Source organism: Entelurus aequoreus, linkage group LG01 (genome assembly GCF_033978785.1).
Source record: "Entelurus aequoreus isolate RoL-2023_Sb linkage group LG01, RoL_Eaeq_v1.1, whole genome shotgun sequence".
Classification (NCBI taxonomy): domain Eukaryota; kingdom Metazoa; phylum Chordata; class Actinopteri; order Syngnathiformes; family Syngnathidae; genus Entelurus; species Entelurus aequoreus.
Genome location: NC_084731.1, coordinates 47,999,113 through 48,024,833, shown reverse-complemented (window position 1 = coordinate 48,024,833; position 25,721 = coordinate 47,999,113). Strand labels below are relative to the sequence as shown.

General features: G+C 41.2%; 1 protein-coding gene across 2 annotated transcripts in view; it reads right to left on the bottom strand.

Moving 5' to 3' along the window:
• Nucleotides 1–18,816: 18,816 nt before the first annotated feature.
• usp49 (ubiquitin specific peptidase 49) overlaps nt 18,817–25,721 on the bottom strand; it is a 28,369-nt gene continuing 21,464 nt past the window's right edge. For both annotated transcript variants that reach the window (XM_062053548.1, XM_062053557.1), the window contains 3 exons: nt 25,326–25,434; nt 20,389–20,594; nt 18,817–20,328 (listed from right to left, as the gene is read on the bottom strand). In XM_062053548.1, coding sequence (XP_061909532.1) covers nt 20,225–20,328; nt 20,389–20,594; nt 25,326–25,434 — 419 coding nt within the window. In that variant the 3' untranslated portion in view covers nt 18,817–20,224. The remainder of the gene's footprint in view (nt 20,329–20,388; nt 20,595–25,325; nt 25,435–25,721) is intronic.

Sequence of the window (25,721 nt, the reverse complement as noted above, 5' to 3'; positions counted from 1 at the left end):
ATGAAGGGCATGTGTATTAGAAACACCTGTGTATCATGCAGTTTAGTTAAGATTGATCAAATAAAATAAATGTAATTAGAATAATTTAAATGTATTTAAAATACAGTGACATATTTGAGTATATTTCAAATTGTATATATTACATCTAAAATACCAAAAATATTTGTATTCATTTATATTTAAAATAAAAACACAATCTAAAAAAAGCAACCAGAATTAGTATGTCATCTCAGGGCGTTCAATCGTTCGCAACTGGACTGTGGACTTTCGCCTCTCATCTGAGTAGGCTTCATCAGTTCATGCTCATAGACTTAGATGGTCAGATCTAGTCCAAAACCCAAAATATTTACACTCCAAAAACCAGGAGGGTGTGCTTGGCCAAGGTTGGTTTCGTCCTATTGTAGTGAGAAAAACAGCTGTTTGGACGCAAACGAGCAATTCTACTGTCAAAGCCAACGACAGTCGTTGAAGTGTATGTTCCCTTGTTAGCATTGTTGTATTGTGCGGCAGAACGAACGCTGTGGATCGACTACTACCAGTCTAAAATAGTCGGAATCCCCCACGTAAGCATTCCATTCAGTTGTAAACAAATGTCACAAATGGCATTCTGGTCACCTTCTGTGACCAGAATGTTTCTAACTCCTGGTATTTGTTGGAGGGTAAATTGTAGTCTTTTAGGAATGGTTGAAAGGACAGTGTTGTGTGTGGGAGACAGGTGGTGTTGCAGACCACCTCCTCTGTTCAGGTATGGTTTTTCAACCATTACATAATAATAATATTGAATTAGATTTATATAGGGCTTTCCAAGACACTCAAAGCGCTTCACAGAGAAATGAGAACCCATCATTTATTCACTCAACATTCACACTTGGTGGTGGTAAGCTACATTGTAGCCACAGCTGCCCTGGGGTAGACTGACGGAAGCGTGGCTGCCAGTCTTCGCCTACGGCCCCTCCGACCACCACTTATCATTCATTCGCCAGTGTGAGCGGCATCGGGGGAATGGGTGAAGTGTCTTGCCCAAGGACACAACGGCAGTGATTTGGATGGCAAGAGGCGGGAAGCGAACCTGCAACCCTCAGGTTTCTGGCACGGCTGCTCTACTACCCACCACACAAACCCCCACCTCACTCCTCTTTCGTACCATCCGTCCTCCCTGTCCACAATCTGTACATTTTAGTTCTCAAAGGAGTGCTGTTTCTCCCTGAGGTTCAGGTAGACAGCTGAGTCTTGGCCTGAAGAGTTTGCCCGTCTATGCTGTGCCATGTGTCGGCTTAGTGGTTGTTTGAATCAGTTTTAATACACTGGGTAACATACACCAGATTGTTTTTGTGGGTGTGGGGTGTCCAGTCTTTAGGATGCACCAGTCTCTGTCTCAGGGTGTTGCCTGGTTTGAAGTGTACTGGGATTATGACTATTTTGGACTGGTAGTAGTCGATCCACAGCGATCGTTCTGCCACACAATACATCCATCAGAACAAAGGAGATTACACGATCGTTGGCTTTGACAGTTAGGATTGCTCGTTTGCATCAAACAGTTGTTTTTCTCACTACCATAGGGCGGAACCATCCTTGCCCAGGCACACCCTTCAGGTTTTTTGGCGTATAAATATTTGGGGTTTTGGCACCAACTGTTTGGACTAGATCTGACCAATCTAAGTTTGAGACTAGATCTGACCAATCTAAGTATAAGACTAGATCTGATCAATCTAAGTCTATGAACATGAACTGATGAAGCCTACTCGGATGAGAGGCGAAACGTCTTCTAAGACAAACCAAACAGTCCAGTTGCGATCGATTGAACGCCCTGAGATTACAAAGACCTGGATGAATGAGAACCTTCATAGGTACAAATTTAGTATGATACAGTGAAGTTCTGCACCTCTGTAATAAATACATATATTTCAATAGTAACCGAAATATTGTGCATATACTGTGCATATAAGTATTGGTGTAACCAAAACATCAAATTAAAAATGTTAGGAAAAAAAGCACTCAGTATTATGCAGTGCACTTCTACACAATGATTAACTCAAAACCATATTATTTTATAAAAAAGAATGACTAAATAACAGGATTATTGCAAAATGTATAAATTAAAAAATAACGTAATTTGCTACAGCACAGGTGTGAACCACTGCAAAGCACAACAGAAAACACATACATACATATTGTATATAGAAATATATATTTACATTGTAGATTGTCACTGAAGGCATCAAAACTATGAATGAACACATGTGGAGTTATGTACTTAACAAAAAAAGGTGAAATAACTGAAAACATGTTTTATATTCTAGTTTCTTCAAAATAGCCAACCTTTGCTCTGATTACTGCTTTGCACACTCTTGGCATTCTCTCGATGAGCTTCAAGCACACCTGTGAAGTGAAAACCATTTCAGGTGACTACCTCTTGAAACTCATCGAGAGAATGCCAAGAGTGTGCGAAAAAGTAATCCGAGCAAAGGGTGGCTATTTTGAAGAAACGAGAATATAAAACATGTTTTCAGTTATTTCACCTTTTTTTGTTAAGTACCGTATTTTCCGCACTATAAGGCGCATCGGATTATAAGGCGCACCTTCAATGAATGGCCTATTTTAAAACTTTGTTCATACAAACCCGTTTCCATGAGTTGGGAAATTGTGTTAGATGTAAATATAAACGGAATACAATGATTTGCAAATCATTTTTGACCCATATTCAGTTGAATATGCTACAAAGACAACATATTTCATGTTCAAACTGCTAAAAAAAAATTTTTTTGCAAATAATCATTAACTTAGTAACATGTGACAAAGAAGTTGGGAAAGGTGGCAATAAATACTGATAAAGTTGAGGAATGCTCATCCATCCATCCATCCATTTTCTACCGCTTATTCCCTTCGGGGTCGCGGGGGGCGCTGGAGCCTATCTCAGCTACAATCGGGCGGAAGGCGGGGTACACCCTGGACAAGTCGCCACCTCATCGCAGGGCCAACACAGATAGACAGACAACATTCACACTCACATTCACACACTAGGGCCAATTTAGTGTTGCCAATCAACCTATCCCCAGGTGCATGTCTTTGGAGGTGGGAGGAAGCCGGAGTACCCGGAGGGAACCCACGCAGTCACGGGGACAACATGCAAACTCCACACAGAAAGATCCAGAGGCCGGGATTGAACTCACGACTACTCAGGACCTTCGTATTGTGAGGCAGACGCACTAACCCCTCTGCCACCGTGCTGCCCGAGGAATGCTCGAGGAATGCTCATCAAACACTTATTTGGAAAATCCCACAGGTGAACAAGCAAATTGGGAACAGGTGGGTGCCATGATTGGGTATAAAAGTAGACTCCATGAAATGCTCAGTCATTCACAAACAAGGATGGGGCGAGGGTCACCATTTTGTCAACAAATGCGTGAGCAAATTGTTGAACAGTTTAAGAAAAACCTTTCTCAACCAGCTATTGCAAGGAATTTAGGGATTTTACCATCTGCGGTCCATAATATTATCAAAGGGTTCAGAGAATCTGGAGAAATCATTGCACGTAAGCAGCTAAGCCCGTGACCTTCGATCCCTCAGGCTATACTGCATCAACAAGCGACATCAGTGTGTAAAGGATATCACCACATGGGCCCAGGAACACTTCAGAAACACACTGTCAGTAACTACAGTTGGTTGCTACATCTGTAAGTGCAAGTTAAAACTCTCCTATGCGAGGCGAAAACCGTTTATCAACAACACCCAGAAACGCCGTCGGCTTCGCTGGGCCTGAGCTCATCTAAGATGGACTGATACAAAGTGGTATCAGACGAGTCCACATTTCAAATTGTTTTTAGAAACTGTAGACGTCGTGTCCTCCGGACCAAAGAGGAAAAGAACCATCCGGATTGTTATAGGCGCAAAGTTGAAAAGCCAGCATCTGTGATGGTATGGGGGTGTATTAGTGCCCAAGACATGGGTAACTTACACATCTGTGAAGGCGCCATTAATGCTGAAAGGTACATACAGGCTTTGGAGCAACATATGTTGCCATCCAAGCAACGTTACCATGGACGCCCCTGCTTATTTCAGCAAGACAATGCCAAGCCACGTGTTACATCAACGTGGCTTCATAGCAAAAGAGTGCGGGTACTAGACTGGCCTGCCTGTAGTCCAGACCTGTCTCCCATTGAAAATGTGTGGCACATTATGAAGCCTAAAATACCACAACGGAGACCCCCGGACTGTTGAACAACTTAAGCTGTACATCAAGCAAGAATGGGAAATAATTCCACTTGAGAAGCTTAAAAAATGTGTATCCTCAGTTCCCAAACTTTTACTGAGTGTTGTTAAAAGGAAAGGCCATGTAACACAGTGGTGAACATGCCCTTTCCCAACTACTTTGGCACGTGTTGCAGCCATGAAATTCTAAGTTACGGTAATTATTATTTGCAAAAAAAAAAAAAAAAAGTTTACGAGTTTGAACATCAAATATCTTGTCTTTGTAGTGCATTCAATTGAATATGGGTTGAAAATTATTTGCAAATCATTGTATTCCGTTTATATTTACATCTAACACAATTTCCCAACTTATATGGAAATGGGGTTTGTATATAAGGCGCACCGCATTTTAAGGTGCATAGAATAGACGCCAGTAGAGGCTGGGGTTACGTTATGCATCCATTAGATGGAGCTGCGCTAAAGGGAATGTCAAGAAAACAAATAGTGATTGTACTGACACTTCTGCTTGCTGCTCTCTGTTCAACAACTCACTGTTCGAGTTTGTCCTCCAACTGTAGCCATCTCGCTTTTTTCCCTCGGAAACTCTGTTTAGTCTTCTTTACTTGGCGCAGGTCATCATGTTGCTTCCTCCACTTCCGCACCATAGATTCGTTAATGTTAAATTCTCTCGCTGCTGCTCTATTCCCGTGTTCTACTGCGTGACTGATCGCCTTGAGTTTAAACTCTGCGTCGTAAGCGTGTCTCTTAATAGGAGCCATTTTTGGGTCTTTACATAAAGTTTAGGTCTCGCAACTACGGGACTTAATTTTCCCCCGTAGAAGAAGAAGCGCCTCTTCTTCTACGGGGGAACATGAAGTTGGCGGCTGCTTACCGTAGAAGAAGAAGCGCTTCTTCTTCTACGGTAAGCAGCCGTAGAAGAGGGAAAATGAAGTCGGCATAGTTACCGTAGTTACGAGACCTGTTGTGGCTCAATATTGGTCCATACATAAGGCGCACCGGATTATAAGGCGCACTGTCAGCTTTTGAGGAAATTTGAGGTTTTTAGGTGCGCCTTATAGTGCGGAAAATACAGTACATAACTCCATATGAGTTCATTCATAGTTTTGATGCCTTCAGTGACAATCTACAATGTAAATATGGGGTTCAATCCCCACCTTCTACCATCCTAGTCACGTCCGTTGTGTCCTTGGGCAAGACACTTCACCCTTGCTCCTGATGGGTGCTGGTTAGCGCCTTGCATGGCAGCTCCCGCATCAGTGTGTGAATGTGTGTGTGAATGGGTGAATGTGGAAATACTGTCAAAGCGCTTTGAGTACCTTGAAGGTAGAAAAGCGCTATACAAGTATAACCCATTTATCATTTATTTATTTATAAATAGTCATGAAAATAAAGAAAACGCATTGAATGAGAAGGTGTGTCCCAACTTTTGGCCTGTACTGTATATATCTTTTTTAGACTGTTTTTTTCTCTTAACATTTTTCAGTACAAAGTTTGGACACCAACTCCTACGTATATAGTGGCTTGTGAGTGTACAGTAAACTATAGTATATTAGTGGTATAAGAGACAAATTTGATAATGTGAAGTAAATATAAGTACCGTAAAAATAATCCAACACAATAAAACCACCCAAAAATATTTTCTTTCGTCTTTTTAATAATTACTGTCAGGCAAAAGCATATGAGCAGTACATTGATGTTTACACAGAAGCCACCTGACCTCTAAGCAGTAGGACATTCATCGTCATTAGATTGTTCCCACGTTGGACACAAATGGAGTGTGTGGATCGTATCAAACACAAGTGGTTCTTCTAGCAAATTCTAAAGACCTCCGTAAGAAACAGCAGTGGAGTAGAAAACAATTGTATTTCCTGATCTTGGTTTTGAGGGTGAAGGATGTACAATACCGGTATATTGCTTTCAGGTGCTAAAGTTCATGAAAAGGGAAAAGGAAAAGCAAACATTCTTGTCATCACATCGACATGCGTCACACACAAAGAGCTGCCATTGAGGAACACAATCATCACACAAGTATGTGACAGACAACTTTCAGCTACATTACAACAATCATGGATGTCGGCCTCACAGTCGGTGGTCCCATACAAATATTCACTTCTGATATACTGGAGCCTTGAGTTTGGGCCGATACCGACTTGATACAATATCAGCAGGAAATTGAATCATAAATACTCAAATTACTTTGTAGTGTGGAAAGTTTGAAAAGTCTTGATCAAGCAAACTGATTCGGAGAACATTTAATCAAATTTTAATCACGATTTTGACTGCCACAATGAAATGAGGGTGATCATCAGCGATGTTTAAAAATAAAATCAAACATTTTCACAACCGCAGTGGCAAAGAACAGCCCGGTGAAGAGGCTATTGTGTATGAGCACACAACTCGATCACCATGCCAAACTAAAACATTAACATTATCAGTATTAATAACATGAACAACCTTTGCTTCCGTGGAGTTTCGGCGTGCGCTTTATACAGCGCTGCTGTTATCAGATTGCAACAGGTGTGGACAGTACTAGAGACAGATGCATTTTTTCCCAACCAAAAAGTACACCTACCGCGCAGGAACAAAATATTGGATTTTGCTTCCATTTAAAAAATGTAAAACAGCATTATGTCACTGCTCGCACCTTCACTCACCTGCTCTAACTCAGAGTGTAGAGCAGGGGTCCCCAAACTTTTTGACTTGGGGGCCGCATTGGGTTAAAAACAATTTGGCTGGGGGCCGGGCTGTGTGTGTGTGTATATATATATATATATATTCTAGTTTCTTTATATATATATATATATATATATATATATATATATATATATATATATATATATATACATATATATATATATATACATATATATATATATATACACACACACACACACACATGTGTATATATATATATATATATATATATATATATATATATATATATATATATATATATATATATATATATATATATATATATATATATATATATATATATATATACACAGTGAGGTCCACAGGTATTTGCACACCCTGTAATGTTCTCCCACCTAGAAATTAGGGAAAAGTCTGAAATGTTCATCATAGATGTATTTCCACTGTTAGAGTCATAATCTAAAAAGAAAAATCCGAAAATCACATTGTATGATTTTTTAATGATTTATTTGTATGTTACTGGGGTATTTGCACACATGAGAACATCAGTGTTAATATTTAGTGCAGAATGCAATTACAGAGGACAAACGTTTCCTATAGTTCTTCACCAGGTTTGCACACACAGTAACAGGGATTTTGGCCCACTCCTCCACACAAATCTTCTCTAGATCTGTCAGGTTTCGTGGCTGTCGCCGAGCAACACAAAGTTTCAGCTCCCTCCAAAAATGTTCTATTGGATTTAGGTCTGGAGACTGGCTAGGCCACTCCAGAACCTTGATATGCTTGGTATGAAGCCACTCCTTGGTTATCCTGGCTGTCATTGTCATGTTGGAAGACCCAGCCACGACCCATCTTCAATGCTCTGACTGAGGGAAGGAGGTTTTTGGCCAAAATCTCTCAATACATGGCCTCGTTCATCCTCTCCTGAATACAGTGCAGTCGTCCTGTTCCCTTTGCTGAAAAGCACCCCCAAAGCATAATGTTTCCACCCCCATGCCTCTCTGTAGGGATGGTGCTCTTGGGATGATACTCATCCTTCTTTTTCCTCCAAACCCGACGAGTGGAGTTTATACCAAAAAGTTCTATTTTGGTCTCATCTGACCACATGACTTTCTCCCATGACTCCTCTGGATCATCCAGATGGCCATTGGCAAACTTCAGACGGGCCTGGACATGGGCTGACTTAAGTGGGGGAACCTTCCGTGCGATGCATGATTTTAGAGCACTACGCCGTAGTGTTCTACTGATAGTAGTCTTGGAAACAGTGGTCCCAGCTTTCTTCAGGTGATTCACCAGCTCCTGCCGTGTAGTTCTTGGCTGATTCCTTACTTTTCTTATCATGAGTGATGCCCCATGAGGAGAGATCTTACATGGAGCCCCAGTCCGAGGTAGATTAGCAGTCATGTTTAGCCTCTTCCATTTTCTAACAATTGCTGCAAAAGTTGATCTATTCTCACCAAGCTGATTCCCAATTGTCCCATAGCCTTTTCCAGCTTTGTGGAGCTCTACAATTTTGTCTCTGGCCTCTTTTGACAGCTCTTTGGTCTTGCCCATTGTAGCAGTTGTAACTTGACTGACTGTGGGCTGCACAGGTGACTTTAATGAGCTCAAAGGGGGGGTGGGTGGTTGATTAGTTGTGGGGTAAAGGTGGGCTATTTTTAAGGTAGACTGACAGCTCTTTGAGAGTCCTAATTCTTGCTGATTCTCCTGTGTGCAAATACTTATGAACCCGAGTAACGTACAAATAAATCATTAAAAAATCATTACAATGTGATTTCCGGATTTTTCTTTTTAGATTATGTCTAACAGTGGAAATACATCCATGATGAACATTTCAGACCTCTCCCTAATTTCTAAGTGGGAGAACTTGCAAAATTGCAGCGTGTACAAATATGTTCTTTATTTTCATGACTATTTACATTGTAGATTGTGGCTGAAAGAATCACAACTATGAATGAACACATGTAGAGTTATGTACTTAACAAAAAAAGGTGAAATAACTGAAAACATGTTTTATATTCTAGTTTCTTCAAAATAGCCACCATTTGCTCTGATTACTTTTTCGCACACTTGGCATTCTCTCGATGAGCTTCAAGAGGTAGTCACCTGAAATGGTTTTCACTTCACAGGTGTCATAGTTTTGATGCCTTCAGTGACAATCTACAATGTAAATATTCCTGAAAATAAAGAAAACGCATTGAAATGAGGTTTGTCCAAACTTTCGGTTTGTACTGTATGTATATGTAACAAGCGGTAAAAAATGGATTAGAAAGGACAGATTTTTAAAAATTAAAATAAAAAATATTTTTTATGTTTTTTTTGTTTTTTTAACTTGGGTCTTCCCGCAGGACGGATTTTGGACGCTGGCGGGCCGTAGTTTGGGGACCCCGGTGTAGAGGACAGGAGTAAATCAATAAAATGATGTGTAGGGAACGTTGCCACAACTTGATAACGTCTTGTTATTTATTTTTTGGAAAGGTCGCTCGTACTGTGGTAGCCATTTTAGTGTTATTTATATTTCTGTAGTCCTGCATATATTAAGTTAAATTCATTATTTATTTGTTGCTCGATGAATGCTTGGGCCTACTACGCTACTGCACTTTGGTGTTTGTCATTGCGATGGTGTTTGATGAATACTTGGGCCTATTGTGCTACTGTACTTTAATTTTTTTCTCATTATGGTTGTGGTAGCCATTTTTGTGTTATTTATATTTCTCTAGTACTACATATATTGTTAAGTTTAATTATTTTTGGAATTGCCATGAAAATATGTTTTGATACATTGCACGTTAATTTATTGAATTATAAAGCGTCATTTACATTCTGTGTCATTTACAGCACCTGTGACGAGAGCATATAGGGGCGCAGAGGTGAAATTGATAGGACAAAAAATGTTAGGTTGAGAGACTGGTGGGGAAAACTGTTTTTGACCACTTCTTACGCAACACTTGAGCCTTAGTTTTTTGCTTATAGCTTTGTATGCAGTTAAACTTGTTTTTGTTCACCTTGGATGGACTGTTGGAAAGAAGACCTTTTTGCAAATAAAGCTATTTTTTGAGAGACTTAAGTTGGAGTCGGAAGTGCATTTGAAAGTGCACCAACTGTCCCGGCTCAGCCAACGGCCTTTGGTTTAGAACCTAGGAAAGCTTGGAAAGGCCGAAACACATACTTGATTTAATTTACAACTTTTTCAGTGTTCCAGTAACATCAACACTAGCTCAGATGTTTTGTCACTTCATCGAATTGAACGCAGGCTGTGAAGTGACAGCACGCTGAGTTGTCAGAGAGGCACGAAGCTTGTATATTAGATGTGAGAGGTATCACTCCTATTTATTTTTGTTGGCCAAATTGTTGCACTGAGCCACATTGTGTTGTTGGAGAAGAAAAAAGCTTGTTAATCAAACTTCATCTTTACTGCTTTGTGTTTTAATTTGATATTAAAAAGTAAACAAAAACAAAATATTTTTTTTATTTTATTTACAATTTTTGTGGGTTTATTTTATGTCACAAAGTTTTTACTTTAAAAAAAAATACTTCACGTGACATAACATTTTGTGAATGTTTTGCGGTGTGTAGATCATTCTTATAAGACAGACCTGGGCAAAATACGGCCTGCGGGCCACATGCGGCCCATTACGATGTTCAATCCGGCGTGCCAGACGTTCTACATAATTTTTGGAGACCTTTAACATCAAAACTGTAGCCGCCATTATGGTGTGCAGTGCTGTTTTTAAACTACCCTAATTCTTGAACTATAAAAAGTGTTTCAATGGATGAAATCTGCGCTTTTGAGTGTTACACAAGTTATTACGGTAATCTACGTCACAGCAGCTCAGATGAGGAACAAAGCAGAGTGGGCGGGAAATGTTTTCAGAGCAGCTAGCCCGAAACGCGTGTGTCAGGAACAGATGCGGAAGCAGATTTTTGCAACAAATTTCTGCATAAAAGTGATAATATATCATATTGTAGGTTTATATTACACTTTGCATTCATATTTTTCTGTTTTTTGTTGTTGTTGTGTTTTACTATATCGTTAAAGATGTCTATGGAGGAGTTGGCTTGAGAAGTGTTGGAAGCAGATCAGAATCATATCCATATTTAAGTGTTACTTCTTTCTAAAAACTCCTATAGTCATATTTACATCAGCTAATGTCTCGTGTGGTACAAAGTGCTTGGATTCGAGTGTCCTTGGTTAGAGTCAGAGCGCTGTTTATTCTCTTTGTTGAGACTGCCATTACATTCCTAAGATAAGGAGCACAGCTAGACTGGGGAAACAGCAGGCGGGGGACAGAGGGAAGATCACGGGACTTCCGGGGGTTTGAGGGGAGACCGAGCTAGACCGATCTGGACCGGGCTAGGGAACGCTTGGGTGCTGGGTTGGTCTCAGGTTTGTCCTCTAAGCTTGGAGAATAAACCACAAAATACCAATTACTGCCTGTTGATTGAATATAAACATCAGCGTATTGCCATAAAAAGAATCTGGGAGGGACTAGCAATTTAAATTCCCCATTGGAGGAATGCTGGTCAACGCAACAATTTGGGGGCTTCGTCCGAGATGGCACGCTGTTGATTGATGACTTCTTCCAATCTTCTGGACAGACTCAAATGGCCAATACAAGGTGAGCAGAGCCTTTTTATATAAAATCTGCTTTAGGAGTCTGTCCTGAAGTCTGTAAGTCAAACACTGTTTTGTAATCCCAGGCACAGATTGGTGATTTTGATAGATTGATTGCATTTTTGCCGAGCCTGCCATTGCATTAAAATTGTAAATAAGTAGTCAACTCAGGCCATTGTGTCTTGATTACCGTGACGGGCAGTTTCATTGACGAGTGAACTAATAGTTGGGTGTAGCTTACCCTGGGAATTTGGTCGTCCCTTAATGAGTTCGGGTTGCAAGATCCCAGTGAGATAAGACACTAAAACGTAAGGAAGCGGGTTCAAAGATCCCAGTGAGATAAGACACTGAAACGTAAGGAAGCTGGTTCAAAGATCCCAGTGAGATAAGACACTGAAACTTAAGGAAGCGGGTTGAAAGATCCCAGTGAGATAAGACACTAAAACGTAAAGAAATAGACACATGGCCTTGGAGTGTGACAGACAGGAATGTGATGGCGGTCGGGGAAAAATGTGATTAATCATTACTGTGTAATGATCAATTGAATGGACGGTTGTCGACAATGGAACTAGCAGGTAGAGAAAAAAAAAGAAAAAAAAGGAGAACGTTCCTTGAAAGGGTTAAGAGGGAGTTTACAATACTCGAAAACTCGTGAACTCAAACGTCTGGTAAAATAAAATTTAAAAAAAATAAAAAAGTAACTGGAAGTTTAATGGTAAAGTGAAACGCAGAGAGTGTGCTGCTGAGTGTGAGTGTGTGTGAGCGGGAGTGCTTACGCGTGCTCGTGTGTGTGTGTGTGTGTGTGTGTGTGCGGGAGTGCTTACGCGTGCTCGTGTGTGTGTGTGTGTGTGTGTGTGTGTGTGTGTGTGTGTGTGTGTGTGTGTGTGTGTGTGTGTGCGGGAGTGCTTACGCGTGCTCGTGTGTGTGTGTGCTGCTGAGTGTGTGTGTGAGTGTGTGTGCGGGAGTGCTTGTGTGTGTGTGTGTGTGCGCTGGTGAAAATGGAACACTCAGGGAGAGAATTTAAGAGTTTGGCGTATAATAAAAGTAAACGGGGATTACGTGGAAAAACGAAATGCAGCAAAAGAAATGATGATTAATGACAGAATGAACTGATTGGTTTTTTGTCTGCCGCGCATGCGCAAGACAATTCAAACGACCCGCCCAGACTTTGACTAGGACACCGCCCCCTACTCCAGTGACAAGAGAAGGCGGTATTAACACGCCCCCTCTAAGATTGATCCTGCCTCCGAAAATTAACCCCTTGTACACGTCTGACCATTTTCTCCGGCAGACATTTTTGACACATGACATTAACACTTTGGACATACTACAATATAAGTCTCTTGCCGATGCATACATGCAAGCCATTGTTGACCTTGCTTTCCCACCCGTACCTCCGGGAGGGAACCTCTGGCCAAACACTTTGGACAAAGTTAACCCTGATATAGAAGATGCCAAAAACAATATATGGCAGGACATTTTATTCATCCCATGCAAAATAGGGCTAATGACAGAGCAACAAGGAAACGACTACTTAAATTACAGATCGCTGAAGATAAAAGGTTAAAAGAACCAAAAGGTCAAAGATCAGCAAGGGTATATTCAGCAGTGGGTGACCTTGCTTTTGAGTTCCAACAGGTGGAGGAAAGAATCCTCAACAGACATGCGGTTGGACTCGGGTGGTGGACAACACGATGCTTCAAAGCCGGTCTGGGGTAGACACTGTTTCGGCTGTGACCAGCCTGGTCACTGGAGTCGTGACTGTCCGAACATTTCCGAACAGGAAAGGTTCCGTCGTGCCAACAAACGTACACGAAGGCGTGTAAGAGGACGCCCACATCAGGAGCTGCAGCAGGAAGTACCGACAGGACCCCTGCTGGACATGAGTGTCAACGGACAATTTTATCAGCCACCCATTCGATTCTGAATGCAGAGGTACCAAAAAAACTGTGTGCTTCCTCTTTAAAGGTCGAAGGCTTCGCTGGGGTCACAAGAAGGTTACCTGTCACCAAACCACTTCCGGTTCAGATTGCTGGACCTCCTTTACAGACTGTACCCTGACATTCAAATTGCAAAGAAGGAACATTCCTGGTGTTACCTGACGGCTGAACCACCTAGCTGCGACACCACTACCAAGACTCCTCCATGAGCTCATACCACAGCCTGAAACAACAGGAATGGCTGACATCCAACTGCTCTAACGGTGAAAACCCTGACTGACTGAGATGCTTCCGTGTGTTCTGCCACCCGACTCGCCATATGTTATGATTATTTATATATGTTGGAACTCAAGGTGTGGCTGCTCATGTTGACCTGTCTTTGCAACAGCTAGCATGGTATAAGATGGACACAATAGTGTCCCACATTGTTCCCTTGCTCTCTGTCTCGCCTACAAAACCAAAGAACTTAGGTCCAATGATAAGACACGGCGTAGCTGCCAAACATTACACCGACACCCAAATACCACATTTTCAATTGTTTAGGTTTAGCCCATGGTTATGTTAAACACATAACTATGGGCTGCACTTTAGACACCTGTAGGCTACGAGGAGCTAGCAGCTACACAACAGCTGAGCTAAAACGACACATTACACATTTAAGCATATCAAAGAATTATAGTTGCTCATTACATACACATAGTCGTCAAGACAGAAGTCTGATAGAAAGTATTCAGTACAAACGTGTCTGCATCATTCAACTTTCTACAACATGAGCTTGACTTAATGAATTATTGGGACCACCAGGTGTGGTAAAATTTCAAAATACTATTGCTAAAGCATCCGCCATAAGGGTAGTATTTTTCTAGTATTGGTGACAATATAAATATAAGCATATTTTGTTACTTTCACCATATTGAATAAGTTACATAAAAGTTAGGGTTCGGATGAGTTTGAGTTAATTGTGATATTGCTAAGGGGTCCCCTACCCTAACAACACCCCCCAGTGGACCATAGAGGCTAAAGAGACAATCATTGACCTCAAACATGACCTGCCCTCCGCTACTTGACTATTAGCTGACCTTTTTCTTAGATGTTTCTGAAAGTGATAGTATGACTAACACAGTCCTTTTTTTCAGAAACAGAAGGGGGTGAGTGAGGGTGGATACAGACTCCTTGGAACAAAATCGACAATCATCCGACTCTGACACATTCCATTGTTTTAACGTTTTTCCCGTGGGTAAGAAGTTATAACTAATTTTAATTTGAAAATAACGATTTTACACATCGATAGTAGTTTAGTAGATCAAATTTAGAATATGGAGGAGGTGAGGGTGAACCATGTATAGTCTTTGATTTCACTGATATGATCAATACGGTACAAGGGAAAAGGTACGTACTGACTTGTGTTGACAATCACAGTGGTTGGCCGGAAACAACAACAACCTCAAAAGAGGATGCAATATCAGTAATTAAATGACTTGTGAATGACCTAGTACCCCGACATGGTTTCCCCAAAAAGATTAGGTCAGACAACGGCAACCATTAAAAAAAAAAAATACTCACTTAGCCTTGGTCGAAAAGGCTTTCGGACTAGAACACAGGCTTGGGGTACCATCCTGAGTCCCAAGGTAAGGTTGAAAGGATGGACCAGAACATCAAAAACTAATTGGCTAAAATCTGTGCACAGCCCAAATTTAATTGGATTGACATGTTGCAATTAGCGTTAATGATCATTCGAAGGTCCGTGAATAAAACTGTTTTACTGCCCTTAGAGTTTTTCACCCTATGAGCTGCATACAGGTCAGCCATTCACAAGACCAGCAGCCCCCCATGGAAGGAAGACTCAGCGTAAAACCAAAATGGTATTTTACACAAAAAATTGCAGAATTTGTGTGCCAGTTCTTCTGTACAGATTCCCTTCCGCCCGCTGAGAGGGTCAAGATCAAGGTAATCAAACGCAAGTGGACGGAGCTCAGGTGGACTGGTCCCTTCTAGGTCGTAGAATGGACGTCCCACGCCCTTCGACTGGCTGGTGGAGGGGACACCTGGTACCACCTCTCCCTCTGCACTACAGCTGAAGAACCTGACAGATTACCAGCGGATGTCATTGCTGACATCGCCACATCATCTGCCCCACAGCCCAGGAGACGAGAGAGATTTTCTACCTACATTACTCTTTTCAACTTCTATATTGTATATCCTTGTGTGAGACCAATCCAGTATGCTAAATGTTTCTTAGTTTTTCTTGCTTGTTTTCAGCATAACTGTATGTGTTGTTACATTAAGTGAAAAGTTTGATGTTTATCCGCGTTTTGTTACCTAAATTACTCTGATATTGATAGACGAAAGGCAGGATGTTACACCCGGTAGTGTTCCCTGACGGATTGGTGTTTGGGCGTGTTCTACTGTCTTTGTGTCTCAGTTCATCCTTCCTGACGACAGTGACTGACAAGTGTCTAAGAACATACAGCTGACTTTAAATAGACTGGGTCAAAGGGGATAGCAAGACTTATTTTTGACCTGTGCAGTGTGATTAATCACGGGGGACACAATAGCTATTACCGTGGTAATAACCTCTATATTTGTTACGACTCAACCCTGAACCATTGGTGTCGGATGCAGACAACATACTCTGGTAAGTTGTGCCCATCGTCCCTTTTATGTTGTTTTGGGGCTTGACCTGACTGATACAGACGCTAAAGGAATTATTAAAATTAATGTCCTTGAGAGGGCATTAACTACCTCTACACCCTCTGTAGCACCTAAAGTACCACCCCACCTCGGTGGTGTTTCAAAGGCTCACATCTGTGCGTGCTAATGACATCACCACCGAAGGCCTGATAACTTTGACCTTTGACCTTAGGAGCGGGTGCAGACAACCTGTGGCTCAGGTGGATGCCAAAACCTGGGTGACTGTGTTGCTTCTTCCGCTGGACGTCCCTTTTCCCACACTTACCCCGCCCCTTTTAAGTTGACTGACATGTGTACCTTTCTGTTGACAATGCCACCCGACTTCTTCCCTTTGTGGCCCAAAAGCTGAATTACACGCTTTTTTAAATTGCAGGACCCTCTTCGTCCCCCAACAAATTGGGTGACATTAACCGTTACTGGTGCACCACACTGATAGATGGCTCAAGGATAGGCCCTTGGGCACGAGCTGACTTATTCTGGTGTTGTGGGGAGCACAGATTGTACATTAGAATCCCGACGTCAGCCGTTGGGCTTTGTGCTATGGTTAGACTGGTGACCCCAGTCACCAAATTAACACCCCTTGGAACTCCTGTTTCAGCGGCCTCTCTAACTCCCCGCCGCCATTGAGACTAACCAACCTGACTCGTGACACAGTTGAGGGACTTGCTGAACAACCTCCCTCGAGACCATCCAGAACCGCACAGCCCCTTGTGCTAAGTGTCACTAAAGGGGGTCTAGCAAAGTGGTAACTTTAAGACTTTAATGTGGGGCGTGCTTTATAAGTTTTGTACAAGTAATAAAGATCTTATTAGAAGATCTTAAAGGGGGACTTGTTGGAAGCAGATCAGAATCATATCGATATTTAAGTGTTACTTCTTTCTAAAAACTCCTATAGTCATATTTACATCAGCTAATGTCTCGTGTGGTACAAAGTGCTTGGATTCGAGTGTCCTTGGTTAGAGTCAGAGCGCTGTTTATTCTCTTTGTTGAGACTGCCATTACATTCCTAAGATAAGGAGCACAGCTAGACTGGGGAAACAGCAGGCGGGGGACAGAGGGAAGATCACGGGACTTCCGGGGGTTTGAGGGGAGACCGAGCTAGACCGATCTGGACCGGGCTAGGGAACGCTTGGGTGCTGGGTTGGTCTCAGGTTTGTCCTCTAAGCTTGGAGAATAAACCACAAAATACCAATTACTGCCTGTTGATTGAATATAAACATCAGCGTATTGCCATAAAAAGAATCTGGGAGAGACTAGCAATTTAAATTCCCCATTGGAGGAATGCTGGTCAACGCAACAGAAGTAAAAGAAGAGCGACGTTCATATAATGTTAATATTCAGTGTTTTATTGCTCATAGTTAATATTGTAAATCTTGCTTTCTTTATTCTAATGTACATTTTGGGTAAAAAACTGTAAAGTTACATTCCGTTTTTTTGAGGTGGTTTGTTTTTACAATTTTATCGGACATTGTGACTTTTGGTATTAGTGTTCCTGAAAAAAAGGGACCCAAACGCACATGCTGTACAGCAGACTTTTACAACTAAATGTGTATATATAATTTATACACACATACACATCGGCCCCCCAGACACATTTTTTTTTCTCTCTCTCTCAAAATATTTGCCCAGCTCTGCTATACGACATATTTCTGCTCAAACTCTTTATTGATCTGTTCGGTTACCAATACAGTATGTGTCCTCCCCATGTTAAACTCATTCTTACGCCCTTGGACGTTTGCACAACACGCTGCTCTGCTTGTCTCCATGGAGTCACACTAGCAGGACTAACTGACCATCGTGCTAAATAGAGACTAGAAAGGCTTTTCCATCGGGTACCAACATTTCTGGCGAGACGTGCTCCCCATTGGAATTCGGGCACCCCCTGCATCTGCGCATGTATATGAATTCAGGGAATGCGGAAATATAAATGATTATTGACTGACTCTTTTACATTAGTCAAATCGTTTTTCAATTAAGGCACTGCCCCCAATATTGTTGTCCGTGTGGAAATCGGGAGAAATTCGGGAAAATGGTTGCCCCGGGAGATTTTCGGGAGGGGCACTGAAATTCGGGAGTCTGCCTGGAAAATCGGGAGGGTTGGCAAGTATGACCCTCGATCTCCTGACTGTGAGGCCAACATGGCAACCACTATTCCACCTTGCGGTCATATAAAGGTAAACCACCATCTAATATACCCCAAACTTCCTCAAACTTGTCTGAAACATACTAGTGAGATGAGCTCCTCAAAAATGCAGCTTCAGTCAAAGAAAATGACGAGAAAAGAACGCGAAAAAAACATGAGCCCACATTCCCAGCAGGAGAGGACGTGATGACGTGGAGGCCAAAATAAGCTTCCAGAAGTGACATTTGACCGTGAGGATTATAAAAAAATAAAATAAAATAAAAAGCTCGCTTAGAGTACGGAGCTCACGCTTCTTCTATCCCTGCTGACTTCTTTCAAGTACGCTGACAATGAAGCACTTAAAGCTACAAAAACACACAAAATGACGTCATCGCGAGGAATAAAAGAAGTCCTGCATTGCAGAATATGCAAACACACTACTTAGTGTTCAGGAGGCAGGACAGAATTGAACCTGCGCACACAGTCTGCTGGTGCCAGGCGGACAAACCCGTAGCTTCACTTTCCAAATGTTTTTTGTGGAGAAAAACTAATCCGTTGGAGATCATCAGGTACCTTCGCCAAGGTTAACACATCCCACATTATTTTTATTCATCGAGTCATCATACAAGAACCCAGTAGAGTCACTACAATTTAAAGTAGTCAGCATACAGCTTGTTTAGCAGTACCGTGGTACCTCCATTTGATGTAGCAATATGTTCCAAAGGGTCCGAACAAAACAAAACAAATTCTCCTCATAAGAAATCAAGTAGATCCAAAGATAGACCCAAAAATATGAAAACAAAACAACATTTTAGAGAGAATAATTAAAGTTTCACAAGTAGAAAACAACAAGTTAAATGGATAAATGAGAGGTACTTTTTGTACTTTGCTACACATTTTTTCTTGAATTCAATGGTGTTTTTCACCTTCTTTATCAAAGTGCTGGCACTCGCAACTTTCTTTGGCGCCCTGATGGCTTATTTTGCACTAGGTACTAAACCAAAAAAAGCACACAGAGTGAGTCATTAACGCATAAAATTCTTTGTTTGGACACTTCATTGCACAGAACGTACGCACGAAAAGGAACTTCTTTGTTACGCGCAAAATTTGGTCCTACGATAACAAAGTCTAGCTTTACTATCCACTGGAAAATGAGTCAACACACACACATTATTGTCTAAATAGCTGGCAACACCAGCAAGTAGGAAGATCTTTATGTTTACCAACAGTAAAGTATGGTGTGGGGCTGCATGAGTGCTGCTGGCATTGAGGAGCTGTGGTCCATTGCAGAGAAACGTGAATTTCAACATGCACTGTGCCACTGTGGACCTGAAAAAGTAGCTCTTTTTTTTACCAGGACATAGAGTTGAAACACACCTCCAAGATGACCAGTGTCTTGTTGAAGAAAGTGAAGGGGATGAAGTGGACAAGCATGTCTCCTGAACATAACTGAGCACTGAGGAAAGAAAGAAGGAAGGAAGGAAGGAAGGCAGGAAGGAAGGGAGGCAGGAAGGAAGGAAGGAAGGAAGGAAAGAAGGAAGGAAGGAAGGAAGGTGAAGGAGTACAAATGTGTGCAACATTCAGTTCCAGCAGTGATGTTATCATGGAGGAGTGGAAGAAGATTGCAGATAGATGTTCTGATCAACTCCACATCCAACAGGATTAAAGCAGATTTAAATAATGGTTACACTAAATATTCACACTATTGGAACATGTTCACTTGTGTTGCCAGATATCTACACATTAAAGTATGTGTGTTAGAGCTACTGCTGTAAACTGACTACTTTAAAGTACATCCAAGTTGAACCTCGTGAGGTCAATTGATAAAAAGCGTGATGAAATGGAGGGTTTTACTCATCCTGCTCCACTCTTACTTCCAACTGATCAACCTTGGCGGAGGCCTCCGCTCGACTCGCTATCGTCTCCAGGTGTGAAGATCGTCTCCTCGGGCGAGGCTCAGCAGGTCCAGGTGCACGTCACAGCAAGAGGCGCCTAAGCGGACCTCTGGGTATAGAAGAGAATGTAGGCCTGAGTGTTGCACACTTCCTCCACGCTGCAAACCTTCATCTCTGAGTCGTTGCAGTGGACCCAGAAACCTGAGGAGGACAGGAGTTAATCTGGAAGTGGTCGGGCGTCGAGGGCGCCGGCGGGCTCACCTCCTTCTGTGTTGTAGCAGTATGCGGTGTAGTGCCCTGAGCCGAAGCCTTTCCCGTGATGCATGACCACGGCCGACAGGTCATAGGTGTACCCGCCCCTGTGGACCGAGTGACCCGAGCCCGTGCAGCAGTAGGGTCTAATGTTTAGAACCTGGTCAAAGGCCACGTGGACGCCGATTTTCTCCCGATGGTTCCGCCCCGACCACCTGTAGCGCCGCACAAACCTCGTTAGTGTCTACGAGTCCAAACATTTAACATAATTACAGTAATTATCACAATAATCCAAACAATTTCAAACAGAACTTCTTAAAAAAACTACTGTATTTTTCAGACTATAAGGCGCAATTAAAATCCTTTCATTTACTCAAAACTCGACAGTGCGCCTTATAACGCGGTGCGCCTAATGTACGGAATAATTTTGGTTGTGTTAACCGACCTCGAAGCTATTTTATTTGGCACATGGTGAAATTATAAATGTGACCAGTAGATGGCAGTCACACACAACAGATACGTGTAGACCAGTGGCGGATGCTGGTCTCTCAAGGAGGGGAAGCTCAATTTCAGCCTACATCATAAAATGTGTTGGTGAAAGTGATCTGTGACCCTGTCGTACCAAGAAGGCGTCTTTTCCAGGGATTTGACAAGTGTTCTCTCAATGGCCAGCAGAGCTAGGCTGCTTAAACGGCCTTGGCCCATGGTATTGCGGGTGTAAGACTTCCTTCCATCCATCCATCCATTTTCTACCGCTTGTCCCTTTCGAGTTCGCAGGGGGTGCTGGAGCCTATCTCAGCTGCATTCGGGCGTAAGGCGGGGTACACCCTGGACAAGTCGCCACCTCATCACAGGGCCAACACAGATAGACATACAACATTCACACTCACAATCACACACTAGGGTCAATTTAGTGTTGCCAATCAACCTATCCCCAGGTGCATGTCTTTGGATTGAGCCGCTTTAAACAGGAGAAGCTCCTCTCTACACCTGCAGATGTAGCGCCAATTGTTGCCACTAATGACAATAGTTTGTACACTTGTGTGCATTATAAATGTATGTTTGTTGTTCAATGAAAAAATAAAACATTCAAATTATCTGCCATTATGTGCAGCTTGCAACCTAGCTGGGACTGGCGCGAGGCTAGTGCGAAGTGTGTCCGCCTGTGAGTGCTTCAAGACGGTGGAGGGACTCAGCAGCACCCGCTGCTCGGTAAGGACAGAAACTGCAGAGTGAAAGAAGTCAGTCACCAAACCCCAAAAAACACCAGAAATAGAAGCTCTATTTGTCGCTAGTCGTTTTTAACAAAGAAAATGTCGCTAAGACAGTGGTTCTCAAAGTTGGGGGCGCGGAGGCATGACTGGTGGGGCGCGAGTGACGAGAATTTTTTTTGTAATTTTTTACAAAATTACCAAAAAAAATATTTATTTATTTTTTTTAAATTTATTTTATTATACAAACCATTTAAAAACCCAGACAATAATCAAATAAACATACTATAAAAAGAGGAATAAATAATGTTTCTTAAGGCGATGTAATAAACAAATCACGTTGTCCCACTCACCCACCGCGAGTCACGCCCAACGCAAGTCAGAAAGCAGAAGACACAAACCGCGCTGAATATCAGAAAGTAGCTAGCTACCCTAATTTGTAATCTCAACTCAATGTTGAGCATGACTTAAGAGTGGCAGTATTAAGCCTGCAACCCCGCTTTGAAAAAATGTGCAGTGCAAAACAGGCTCATTGCAGCCACTAACGCTGTGATAAAACTCTAGTTGTTTTAGCAAGGTAACTGTTCATCTTTTTACCAAATGGCTGCATTTTCTTTCATTTTTTGCACGGATTGTAAAGTGAGTTCAATACTTTAAGATGTTTTATCTTTTTGAAAAATTAATTCTGTGACTATTGTGACTTTTCTTAGTGTGAGGGGGGCCCAACATTTTTTTTTCATCTGAAGGGGGGGCCTGACAGAAAAAGTTTGAGAACCACTGCGCTAAGAGGATCTGGAAAGTCTCCGGTTCAACTCAGAACAACAGAATGAATGTTGAAAAATGCTCCCACAGAAGTTTACAACACAAGATCGCTGATTCGCTCATTTCGATGTCAATCAAAAAGGGAATACAAATTTTGACATAGCCCAAAAAAATGAATGAGTCCTCAACACAATGTAGCATTCTTGCTAGGAGCTAACATCCCTCCACAGTGCAAAGCTGCTTTTTAGTCAGCAATCCTTACCTCCATTACGACAAATAAACTATGTTTCATACAAGTGTCATTATCACTGGAGGACGAGGAATCGCTAAACATGCTACACAACACACTGTAGGAAGATAAGCTAACCGTAAACTAAAGCTCATAAATGTAAACAAAAGATGGGCAGAAAGATACATATATTGACCGTAAAAATACCAAGTAGTATTGCATCAAGTCGATACCCCAATGGCTAGATCGATATTTTTTATCATCAAAAACATTTTTTATAGTTTTTGTTATTAATTACAAATTCAGGAAATATGTCCCTTGATACATATCAGGGCGTTAGGGGCTAATACCAAATAATTTAAAACATAGTAGAAAATAACTTTAATATTTAATTGATATTGTTATACTGCCATCCTTTGTTTTTGTCTGATTAAAATTGTGATCAAAAATGTTATCATTCAAAGATTCTGAAAATGTGAAGTATCAGTAACAGCAACGGTATGACCAATACTGCCCCTGTAAATACTTAGCATGATGGATATTTGTAGTATCAGTCAAAACTAATCTCAAGTATCCAATCAACATATGTATATGTGATCATTATATTTTAACAGGTGTAATATATAGTAATAATAAATTAGCATGTATATTACCGTATTTTTCGGACTATAAGTCGCAGTTTTTTTCATAGTTTGGCCGGGAGTGCGACTTATACTCAGGAGCGACTTATGTGTGAAATTATTAACACATTACCGTAAAATATCAAATAATATTATTTAGCTCATTCACGTAAGAGACTAGACGTATAAGATTTCATCGGATTTAGCGATTAGGAGTGACAGATTGTTTGGTAAACGTATAGCATGTTCTATATGTTATAGTTATTTGAATGACTCTTACCATAATATGTTACGTGAACATACCAGGCACGTTCTCAGTTGGTTATTTATGCGTCATATAACGTACACTTACTCAGCCTGTTGTTCACTATTCTTTATTTATTTTAAATTGCCTTTCAAATGTCTATTCTTGGTGTTGGGTTTTATCAAATACATTTCCCCAAAAAATGCGACTTATACTCCAGTGCGACTTCTATATGTTTTTTTCTTCTTTATTATGCAATTTCGGCCGGTGCGACTTATACTCCGGAGCGACTTATACTCCGAAAAATACGGTAATAGTTTTGGGAAAAATACCACAACCGAAAATTATGTAATGTGTTACTGCATATATCAGCTTCTAAAACTGGGAAAACTGTGTGCATATCCCATCTCTGTATAGTGCTGCTATATATAGAATTAAGCATTTTAATTTATTTATTTCATTTTATCGCATTACGCTTTTTGCTATTCTGTTGACTCAAAGAGAACGCCACACGAGAACTGTAAGTTTATGCATAAATGGGCAAGAAAAAAATGTTAATTTGAAGAATGGTGACACTTATTAACATTTGCTTTGCTATTGACATGCTGCTGATTAGCATTAGCAATTTTACATGGAGATGTTAACACCTCTAAATTAGTTAACAAAAACTACAACAAAGATGCACGACTGCACGTTACAATCAAAAAGTTGGGGTGTAATAAGTACAGTACTTACAGTATTAACACTTTCTGAACGCAACAAAAGATTAGACAGCTAAGACTGAAATGAGTAGCCAACACACCATTGACTATACACTACTGCCATCTAATGTCTTGGACTTGCAACTGTAATTGAGACTCAGAAATGTCACAATAAAACAAGATAAAATAACTGGATAGCAGTTATCATAATCAAATCATTTTTAATTGTTGCAAAAAAATAGATTTTAATATTAAAATCGATTAATATTCATTAACACACAACTACCAAAATTGTATCAATGAGTGCCAATATTGATTCCCAGGTATCGAGAATGGGTCCAAATGTGAATGCTACACATCCCTAGCTGTAGGTGGGTTATGGTGAGCATTTCAAGCGCTCCGTTTTTCCTACGTGCAGTGCTGTCATAAACTTCCCCTGAGTTAATTGTAAAGAAACATGGTGTCGATCTTGCGGGACTTTTTTGCTGTTTAAGAGGAAGATGTTGTGTGTGCTATTTGTACCAAATGTTCTGCAAACATTCCGCTAGAACGTAAAAATAAAACATCGAGCTTCAACACATCAAAACTTATCAGCCACCTGAAATAGCAGCATGGCTACGACAGTGTTTTGAAAGCTTAAGAAGACGCCCGCTGCTAAAGAAGTTGCTCTAAAGTTTGTCAGAGACGACCCGAGAGCTAAAGACATCTGTGATTTCATCATGGCGCTGGACAAGCAGTCCTTTACCAGCGTATGATGATGTATAATTAATTTTAAAAAATCATGAATGCAGCTAGGATGGAGGGAACCCATGCAGTCACGGGGGAGAACATGCAAACTAGTGCAAACTCCACACAGAAAGATCCCGAGCCCAGGATCTAACCCAGGAACTTCCTATTGTGAGGCACACGCACTAACCCTTGTTCCACCGTGCTGCCCCCGAAAGGACAATCGGTAGAAAATGGATAGATGGCATCCCAAATTGCTAACATTTGAAATATGTTGCATCTTCATTAAAGGCTATTAAAATCTGCAAGTTTCATCTCTATAAATAACTAAAGTGACGGTCACTCGGGAAAAGAAGAGCTCTTGTGGACAACAACAAAAAGTGCTAGAGCTCCAAAAAGCAAACAAAGAGAGGATTTAACAGAGCAGATGATGATAAAAACAAAGCCACTTGCCTGAAGCGCTTGAGGTGCAGCCGTAGAACCTGAGGTAAGCGGTAGATCAGAAGCTGCTTATGGGCTTCTGAAAGAACTAAAGGCTTGTGGGAGGTTTTCCGTCTTCTTTCTGACAAAGCACACAACAGATGGTAAATGAAACCTTCAAAGTAACATTACTCATGTGAGGTGTTGCAAAAAAAACATTATTGTGCGATTAGTTGCTGGAGCAAAAGCTGTAATTTAAGATCACAAATTAATTCATCTAAGCCACAAAGAGGATAAGATGAATTGAAACTTAGTAAACATTAACTGGAGAGACGTTGGTATTTCCTATATTTGAAAAAAATATTATACATTGCATAAATGGCTATGCTACTTTTGCATGTGGTGGTAATAGACACTGTAGGCGACAGG